Source organism: Heterodontus francisci, chromosome 38 (genome assembly GCF_036365525.1).
Source record: "Heterodontus francisci isolate sHetFra1 chromosome 38, sHetFra1.hap1, whole genome shotgun sequence".
Classification (NCBI taxonomy): domain Eukaryota; kingdom Metazoa; phylum Chordata; class Chondrichthyes; order Heterodontiformes; family Heterodontidae; genus Heterodontus; species Heterodontus francisci.
The window spans coordinates 4,477,930-4,488,302 of record NC_090408.1 but is presented as its reverse complement, the minus strand read 5'-3'; the positions used below and the strand labels follow the sequence as shown (position 1 = coordinate 4,488,302).

The 10,373-nt window shown below is 44.5% G+C and overlaps 1 protein-coding gene across 6 annotated transcripts in view; it reads left to right on the top strand.

Moving 5' to 3' along the window:
- Positions 1-10,373, top strand: part of spg21 (SPG21 abhydrolase domain containing, maspardin) — a 170,912-nt gene that overhangs the window by 118,111 nt on the left and 42,428 nt on the right. For all 6 annotated transcript variants that reach the window (XM_068017659.1, XM_068017654.1, XM_068017655.1 and 3 more), the window contains 2 exons: positions 2,321-2,429; positions 6,717-6,824. In XM_068017659.1, the coding sequence (XP_067873760.1) occupies positions 2,321-2,429; positions 6,717-6,824 (217 nt within the window). The remainder of the gene's footprint in view (positions 1-2,320; positions 2,430-6,716; positions 6,825-10,373) is intronic.

Genomic DNA, 10,373 nt, shown 5'->3' with positions numbered 1-10,373 from the left:
TTGTCCTCGAGGGACTCGCTTGATCCCAGCTGCCTATACTTGACATATGCGTCCTTCTTTGTCCTGACCAGACCCTCGATATCCCTCGTCAACCAAGGTTCCCTAATCTTGCCAGCCCTGCCCTTCCATCTAACAGGACCATTCTGGCCCTGAACTCTTCCTCTCTCACTTTTAAAAGCCTCCCACTTGCCAGATGTCCCTTTACCTGTAAACAGCCTCTCCCATTCAATTTATGGAATTTTGGAAGACATTCAGTAAAGTGCTACACATGAGGCTTGCTGAGATGGAAACCTGTGGAATTCAGGGGAAAGTGGTGATATGGATACAGAATTAGCTCAGTGACAGGAAGCAGAGGGTGGTGGTGGATGATATTTTTCAGACTGGTAGGTGGTTTACCCAAGGGTCAGTTTTGGGTCCATTGCTCTTTGCCATTTTTATGAACAACCAAGAATCGGGTGTGGGAAGCAATATTATGAAGTTTGGATAAAATTTGGCTTTGCATTTTTTAATTCACTGATGGGATGTGGGCGTTGCTGTTTAGGACAGCATTTATTGCCCATCCCTATTTGCCCTCGAGTAGGTGGTGGTGAGCCGCCTTCTTGAACTGCTGCAGTCCATGTTGGGTAGGTACACCCACAGTGCTTTTAGGAAGGGCGTTCCAGGATTTTGACCCAGCAACAGTGAAGGAACGGCAATATAGTTCCAAGTCAGGATGGTGTATGGCTTGGAGGGGAACTTGCAGGTAGTGGTGTTCCCATGCATCTGCTGCCCTTGTCCTTCTGGGGGGTAGAGGTTTCAGGTTTGGAAGGTGCTATCCAAGGAGTCTTGGTGCGTTGCTAAGACCAGCAAAAACTACAATAGAAGGCTGGAATTGAATTGTCGTCCCTGGAGTGGAGTTATTTTCATACTTAACAGTGTGCGCACAAAACAATTACCAGGATTGAAGATCTTGATTTAAATGTAGTTAGTGATGAGGATAGATATAGAATGATATAGGATGGTGAAGTGGGCAGAAGCATGGCAGATGGAGCTCCACGCAGAGATGTGTGAAGTGAAGGAAAAGACAGTATACTATAAATGGCATCGTTTTGAGAAGTGTAGATGAGTAGAGAGACATTGTCCATATAGACAAATCCTTACAGGTAGCAGGACAAGTTGATAAGGTGGTTAAAAAGCAAATGGGTTCCTTGGGTTTATAAGGGGAGCATAGAATATAAAGGCAAAAAAATTATGCTAACCTTTACAAATCAGCTGGAGTATTGTGGACAATTCTGGGCACCGCACTTCAGGAAAGAGAACAGAGGAGGTTTACCAGGATGTTACCTGGGATGACAGACTTGAATGGCTAGAGGTTGGAAAAGATAGAACTGTTTTCCCTGGAACAGGAAAGGTTAAGAGGTGACTGAATAGAGGTTTCGTAGATGTTTATAGGTATTGATAGAGGAAAAACTATTCCCTCTGGCAAGTGGTCAATAACCAGAGGCCATAAATTTAAAATAATTTGACAAGGATTGAAAGGGGAGATGTTTTGTTACCGAGTTGCCAGGATCTGGAGCTCTGTCCCTGAAAAGGTGGTGGAAGCTCATTCCATAAATAATTTTGAAAGGGCGTTACACAGGCTTTTTAGGATAAGGAGTTTACAGGGTTATGGACGAAAAATGGGGATGTGGGACGAAGCTTGACTTCAAAGAGGCAACAAAGGCACAAAGGGCTGAATCGCCTCCTTCCATGTTGTAAGTTTCTACAATTCTATAACATTTGAAACCTGTAGGAACAATCAATAAATACACGTTAGTGGCTTCAGCATACTGGTATATAATGCATATTCTCTATTAATGAATGATCTAACAATGTCTAACTTCAGTCCTGTGTGTGACCAGCAATTAATAGGCCAATAAATAGATAAATCTGCTTCCTTATCACATTTGGCCCAGCTTCTTTTGCCCCAAGTCCTGTGTTATTTATAAAATCATAGAATGTTCCAGTACTGAAATGGGCCATTCCACATGAGCCATCTAATCTAACCCCATTCTCCTCGCAGCCCACATGATTTAATAGCACTTTTGCATTTAATATGCGTTCCTTATTTTACCTTGTCTGACGAAACAAGAAATTTGTGTCTATATGATAAATTTCAGAAACAACTGATGGTCCATTTATTCAGTTTGATTCTTCATAATGGCATTCCCATCTGCACACTATCTGAAAACAAATTCACAATCTGTTTCCCCATTAAGATTTTTGTGTTCATTGTGTTAATTTTCTTCAGCGTTCTCATATCAATGTGACTCCGTCATGTTTACTGAAACTTCTCTTGTAGCTTCTGGCTGATGCCTGGATTTATGTTGAAGAAGATTGTTCTTGGAAACTTTACAACTGGTCTGGTGGATCCAAAAATGGCAGACGCGATCGATTTCATGGTTGATCGGGTAAGCCAAATAATTGAGCCAAGCTTGCTTTCTAAAGTTCTGAAATACCTGAGTTATAGTACCTGAACCAGTTAGGCATTAACCCAGCAGCTAGTGACCCACAAACATGGAGAGAAGATCAAGAACCATAAGACTGACACCAGTGATAGGGAGCATGCTGTCATCATCACTCCTTCTCATACCACTGTACTGCATCACTTGATTAGATGGCAGATCCAGCTCAATGGCCAAGCAAGTCCCCACACTAGAAGACCCTGGGTCCCGACTCACAGTTACTGCATGGAGTCTCGTCCCTGTGCTATAGTGCCTGCGCTGTCAGAACAGGAGTAGGCCATTCAGCCCTTTGATCCTGTTGTGGCATTCAGTGAGGCCATGACTAAACTGTATCTTAACTCCATCCACCTGCCTTCACTTCACATGTTTTTATGCTCTTGGCTGCCAAACAGCTATCAATCTCAGATTTAAAGTTATTAATTGAGCTAACATCTTAGTGGGGGAGTGTTCAACACTTCTAACAGTCTCTTTTTTGATTTTGATTTAGAGATACAGCACTGAAACAGGCCCTACGGCCCACCGAGTCTGTGCCGACCATTAACCACCCATTTATACTAATCCTACACTAGTCCCATATTCCTACCACAACCTCACCTGTCCCTATACTCCCCTACCACCTACCTATACTAGGGGCAATTTATAATGGCCAATTTACCTATCAACCTGCAAGTCTTTTGGCTGTGGGAGGAAACCGGAGCACCCGGAGGAAACCCACGCAGACACAGGGAGAACTTGCAAACTCCACGCAGGCAGTACCCAGAATTGAACCCGGGTCGCTGGAGCTGTGAGGCTGCGGTGCTAACCATTGTGCCGCCCTTGAAGTGATTTCTTGAAGTGTTTCCTAACTTGTCTCCTCAATATCCTGGCTCTGATTTTAAAGTTATATCCCCTTGTCGTGGACTCCCCCACCAGTAGAAAAAGTATCTCCCTCTCTTTTCCTATCAATTCCTTTCAAAATTCTAAAATCCTTAATCAAATCACCTTAGCCTTCTGTATTCCAGAGAATACAAGCCTAGTTTCATAGAATCATAGAATTTGGTCCATCGAGCCTGTGATTGCTCTTTGATAGAACTATCCAATTCATAGAATAGTAGAAACTTACAGCATAGAAGGAGGCCGTTCATCCCATCGTGCCTCTTTGAAACAGTAGTTGTGCTAGTCCCATATCCCCGCTTTTTGTCTGCATAAGTTCCTCATCCTCAAATAGCTGTTCCCAACAACTCACTTTTAAATTATTTATAATACTAGCTTCCATACCTTTTTCAAAGAACAAAGAAAATTACAGCACAGGAACAGGCCCTTCGGCCCTCCAAGCCTACGCCGATCCAAATCCTCTATCTAAACCTGTCGCCTATTTTCTAAGGGTCTGTATCTGTTTACTTCCTGCCCATTCATGTATCTGTCTAGATACATCTTAAAAGACGCTATCGTGCCCGCATCTACCACCTCCGCTGGCAATGCGTTCCATGCACCCACCACCCTCTGCGTAAAGAAATTTCCACGCATATCCCCCCTAAACTTTTCCCCTTTCACTTTGAACTCGTGTCCCCTTGTAATTGAATCCCCCACTCTGGGGGAAAAAGCTTCTTGCTATCCACTCTGTCTATACCTCTCATGATTTTGTACACCTCAATCAGGTCCCCCCATAACCTCCGTCTTTCTAATGAAAATAATCCTAATCTACTCAACCTCTCTTCATAGCTAGCGCCCTCCATACCAGGCAACATCCTGGTGAATCTCCTCTGCACCCTCTCCAAAGCATCCACATCCTTTTGGTAATGTGGCGACCAGAACTGCGAACTGCACGCAGTATTCCAAATGTGGCCGAACCAAAGTCTTATACAACTGTAACATGACCTGCCAACTCTTGTACTCAATACCCCGTCCGATGAAGGAAAGCATGCCGTATGTCTTCTTGACCACTCTATTGACCTGCGTTGCCACCTTCAGGGAACAATGGACCTGAACACCCAAATCTCTCTGGACATCAATTTTCCCCAGGACTTTTCCATTCACTGTATAGTTCACTCTTGAATTGGATCTTCCAAAATGCATCACCTCGCATTTGCCCTGATTGAACTCCATCTGCCATTTCTCTGCCCAACTCTCCAGTCTATATATATTCTGCTGTATTCTCTGACAGTCCCCTTCAGTATCTGCTACTCCACCAATCTTAGTGTCGTCTGCAAACTTGCTAATCAGACCACCTATACTTTCCTCCAAATCATTTATGTATATCACAAACAACAGTGGTCCCAGCACGGATTCCTGTGCAACACCACTGGTCACACCTCTCCATTTTGAGAAACTCCCTTCCACTGCTACTCTCCGTCTCCTGTTGCCCAGCCAGTTCTTTATCCATCTAGCTAGTACACCTTGGACCCCATGTGCCTTCACTTTCTCCATCAGCCTACCATGGGGAACCTTATCAAACGCCTTACTGAAGTCCATGTATATGACATCTACAGCCCTTCCCTCTTCAATCAACTTTGTCACTTCCTCAAAGAATTCTATTAAGTTGGTAAGACATGACCTTCCCTGCACAAAACCATGTTGCCTATCACTGATAAGCCCATTTTCTTCCAGATGGGAATAGATCCTATCCCTCAGTATCTTCTCCAGCAGCTTCCCTACCACTGACGTCAGGCTCACCGGTCTATAATTACCTGGATTATCCCTGCTACCCTTCTTAAACAAGGGGACAACATTAGCAATTCTCCAGTCCTCCGGGACCTCACCCGTGTTTAAGGATGTTGCAAAGATATCTGTTAAGGCCCCAACTAATTCCTCTCTCGCTTCCCTCAGTAACCTGGGATAGATTCCATCCGGACCTGGGGACTTGTCCACCGTAATGTCTTTTAGAATACCCAACACTTCCTCCCTCCTTATGCCGACTTGACCGAGAGTAATGAAACATCTGTCCCTAATCTCAACATCCGTCATGTCCCTCTCCTCGGTGAATACCGATGCAAAGTACTCATTTAGAATCTCACCCATTTTCTCTGACTCCACGCATAACTTTCCTCCTTTGTCCTTGAGTGGGCCAATCCTTTCTCTAGTTACCCTCTTGCTCCTTATATATGAATAAAAGGCTTTGGGATTTTCCTTAACCCTGTTTGCTGAAGATATTTCATGACCCCTTTTAGCCCTCTTAATTCCTCGTTTCAGATTGTGCCTCCAATCCCGATATTCTTTCAAAGCTTCGTCTTTCTTCAGCCGCCTAGACCTTATGTATGCTTCCTTTTTCCTCTGAGCTAGTCTCACAATTTCACCTGTCATCCATGGTTCCCCAATCTTGCCATTTCTACCCCTCATTTTCACAGGAACATGTCTCTCCTGCACGCTAATCAACCTCTCTTTAAAAGCCTCCCACATATCAAATGTGGATTTACCTTCAAACAGCTGCTCCCAATCTACATTTCCCAGCTCCTGCCGAATTTTGGTATAGTTGGCCTTCCCCCAATTTAGCACTCTTCCTTTAGGACCACTCTCGTCTTTGTCCTTGAGTAGAGTATTTCCAATCCTGACAACTGAGTGAAATAGTCTCTGCTCATCTCCCCTCTATATCTTTTTCTAATGATTTTTGAATCCATGACTTCTAATTATTGACTCACTCATCAGAGGGTTCCCCCCAGTTTTGGTCTTAGTAAAAACGGAGTCATTGTGTGGTTTGTGGGGTACCCCTTGTGTGTGCTTTGGTCCCTTCCCCACTCAGTTGCTAAATCTATTTGTTATTTTGCCATTATTTCTTCAACTTTTTTTGTTTTGTTTGAACTTTTACTTTAGATGTTTGAAATCATAAGTATGATGTCAGTGGCAAATGGAAATTAATTTCAGACAGCATGTTAAGAGAATTGGGACCCTGTAGCCAAATTGTGCCATCAGAGACATGTTTGCTTTGCAAAGCCTCAGTTTGTAATGTAAGAACTTGATTCAAAGTCTGGTGCATTGCGCACACGTCCTGAACGTGCTGTACTTCCTGTCCCACTTTGTTGATTTGACAGAGAAAATTTGACTTATGCAGCCACTAAATCAGGGACTCTGGTAATACTTTGTGCATTACATGACCTAACTGCCCTGGTGTTATGTAACAGAGTATCAGTCGACAGCCACTAGTTATTGTGCATAAGGTGCATATTTAATAAATCCAAAGTCTGAATTCTAGCTACTGTAGCCTTAATTTGTGGTGTTCTCTCATGAACTTCTCTAATTTCTCTCCTGTGAAAAAAACAGTTGGAGAGTTTAGGACAGGGTGAATTGGCCTCTCGTCTCACTCTTAACTGCCAGAATTCCTATGTGGAGCCTCACAAGATCAAAGATGTTCCTGTAACCATAATGGATGTAAGTATCTTTGATTTCTTATATCCAAGAGTCTGAGCTCCTCTCAACTGCTGGAAGTTGCACATTTGTTGATGTGTTAACTTGCTCATCTGGTGAAGCTTTGATAAGTGTTACTTCTCTTTATTTCTTTCATGGTTTTCTTTTTCCCCCAGTCCCAAATAAAGAAGCTCTTATACTTTTCTGATCTTATCAGGCCTGAATCTGTTTGTATCCTCCACATAAAATCTGCAACATGTTCAAATTTCCTGGAATGCTTTATAATTATCTAAGTTTATTCATGCAGTCACAGCACAGAAGGAGGCCATTCAGCTGATTGTGCATGTACTGGCTCTTTGAAAGAGCTGTTTACTTAATCCCACTCCGTTGTCCTTTCACATAGCCCTGAAAATTTCTCCTTTTCAAGTATGGCGGCACAGTGGCGCAGTGGTTAGCACTGCAGCCTCACAGCTCCAGGGACCCGGGTTCGATTCCGGGTGCTGCCTGTGTGGAGTTTGTAAGTTCTCCCTGTGTCTGCGTGGGTTTTCTCCGGGTGCTCCGGTTTCCTCCCACAAGCCAAAAGACTTGCAGGTTGATAGGTAAATTGGCCATTATAAATTGTCACTAGTATAGGTAGGTGGTAGGGAAATATAGGGATAGGTGGGGATGTTTGGTAGGAATATGGGATTAGTGTAGGATTAGTAGAAGTGGGTGGTTGATGTTCGGCACAGACTCGGTGGGCCGAAGGGCCTGTTTCAGTGCTGTATCTCTAATCTAATCTATTTATCCAATTCCCATTTGAAAGTAACTCTTGAATCTGTTTCCACCACCCCTTCAGGTTGTGCATTCCAAATCACAACAATTCACTACATAGAAACAATTCTAATCTCCCCTCTTGGCATTTTTGTCAATTACCTTAAATCTGTCTCTTCTGGTTACCCACCCTCCTGCCACTGGAAGCATTTTGTCCCCATCTGCTCTATCAAAACCCTTGACATCGAACACCTAAATTAAATCTCCTCCCTTCTGTGCTCCAAGGAGAACAACCCCAGCTTTCCCGGCTCTCCACATAACTGAAGTCCTTCATGTCTGGTACCATTCTAATAAATCTTCTCTGCACCCTCTTCAATGCTTTGACGTCCTTCTGAAAGTGTGATGTCTAAAATTGGATGCAGTACTCCAGCTTGTGCCCTATTAGTGTTTTATATAGGTTTAGCATAACTTCTTTGCTTTTGTATTCTATGCCTCTATTTATAAAGCTAAGGATCCTTTTTTTTTTACAGCTTTCTAAAGTTGTCCTGCCGTTTTCACAGATTTATATATGTGAACTGAGGTCTCTCTGTTCCTGCACTCCCTCTAAAATTGTACCATTTAATTTATATTGCCTCACCTCATTCATCCTACCAAAATTCATCAGTTCTGTGCATTAAATATTACCTGTCATGTGTCTTCCTATTTCACCAGTATATCCTCCTGAAGTTTTTTTTTATTCATGGAATGTGGGCGTCGCTGGCTAGGTCAGCATTTGTTGTGCATCCTTAATTGCCCTTGAGAAGGTAGTGGTGAGCTGCCTTCTTGAACCACTGCAATCCCACCTGGTGTAGGTACACCCACAGTGCTGTTAGAGAGGGAGTTTCAGGAATTTGATCCAGTGACAGTAAAGGAACGGTGATATATTTCTAAGTCAGGATAATGTGTAACTTGGAGGAGAACTTACAGATGATAGTGTTCCCATGCGTCAGCTGTTCTTGTCCTTCTAGGTGGAAGAGGTTACTGTCTTCATTGCTGTTTACTACATTTCCATGCGGTATGCCCAAGTTCAAAAGTAGTGACCACTGGGAGAAATCACTGTCCACTTTTGTCCAGTCTGAAAAACTACCATTCACCATTGCTCTCCACCTTTTGTCCTTTAGCCACTGTTATATTCAGGCTGCCACTGTTAGAACCATGGAAAAATTATGGAACAGAAGGAGGCCATTCAGCCCATCGTGTCTGCGCCGGCCGTAAAAACAAGCCGCTCAATCTACTCCCTTCCAGCACCAGGTCCGTAGCCCTGCAGGTTACAGCACTTAAGGTGCGTGTCCAGGTACCTTTTAAAAGAGTTGAGAGTTTCTGCCTCCACCACCGTTCCTGGCGGTGAATTCCAGACACCCGCCACCCTCTGGGTGAAAAAGGTTTTCCTCATGTCCTCTCTAATCCTTCTCCAATCACCTTAAATCTGTGCCCCCTGGTAATTGACCTCTCCGCTCGGGGAAACCTGTCCTTCCTGTCTCGGACAGGATGATTTGAGGGCTCTCCACTTCTTCCTTGAACAGAGGCACAACCAGTCCCCATCCACCACCACCCTCCTCCGCTTGGCTGAACTTGTTCTCACATTGAACAACTTCTCCTTCAAATCCACTCAATTCCTTCAAGTAAGAGGTGTTACTATGGGTACCCGCATGGGTCCTAGTTATGCCTGACTTTTTGTGGGATATGTTGAACATTCCTTGTTCTAGTCCTACTCAGGCCCCCTCTGCCAACTATTTCCAGTACATTGATGACTGTATCGGTGCCGTTTCCTGCTCCCGCCCCGAACTGGAAAGCTTTATCAATTTTGCTTCCAATTTCCACCCTCCTCTCACCTTTACATGGCCCATCTCTGCCATTTCCCTTCCCTTCCTCAACTTCTCTGTCTCCATCTGTGGGGATAGGCTGTCTACTAATATTCAGTATAAGCCCACTGACTCCCACAGCTACCTCATCTGCACTTCTTCACACCCTGCCTCTTGTAGGGACTCCATTCCATTCTCCCAGTTTCTCCATCTCCGACGCACCTGCTCTGATGATGCAACCTTCCAGAACAGTGCTTCTGATATGTCTTTCTTTTTCCTCAAGCGAGGTTTCCCCCTACTGTGGTTGACAGGGCCCTCAATTGTGTCCGGCCCATTTCCCGCATCTCTACCCTCACCCCTTCCCCTCCCTCCCAGAAATGCGATAGGGTTCTCCTTGTCCTCAGTTTCCACCCCACCAGCCTGCACATCCAAAGGATCATCCTCTGCCATTTCTGCCACGTCCAGCGTGATGCCACTACCAAACGCATCTTCCCCTCCCCTCACCTGACAGCATTCCGAAGGGATCGTTCCCTCTGCGACACCCTGATCCACTCCTCCATTACCCTCAACACCTCGTCCCCTTCCCACGACACCTTCCCCATGCAATCGCAGGAGGTGTAATACCTGCTCATTTACCTTCTCTCTCCTCACTATCTAAGGGCCCAAACACTCCTTTCAGGTGAAGCAATGATTTACTTGTTGTACCTCCAATTTAGTATACTGTATTCGTTGCTCATAATGCGGTCTCCTCTACATTGGGTGACCGCTTTACGGAACACCTTTTCTCAGTCCAAAAACATGACCCTGACTTCCAGTTGCTTGCCATTTCACCACACCCCTCCCTGCTCTCATGCTCACATCTCTGCCCTGGGCTTGCTGCAGTGTTCCAGTGAACATCAATGCAAGCTCGAGGAACAGTATCTCATTTACTGATTCAGCGAGCTGCAGCCGACTGGACTGAACATTTAACAAAGAACAG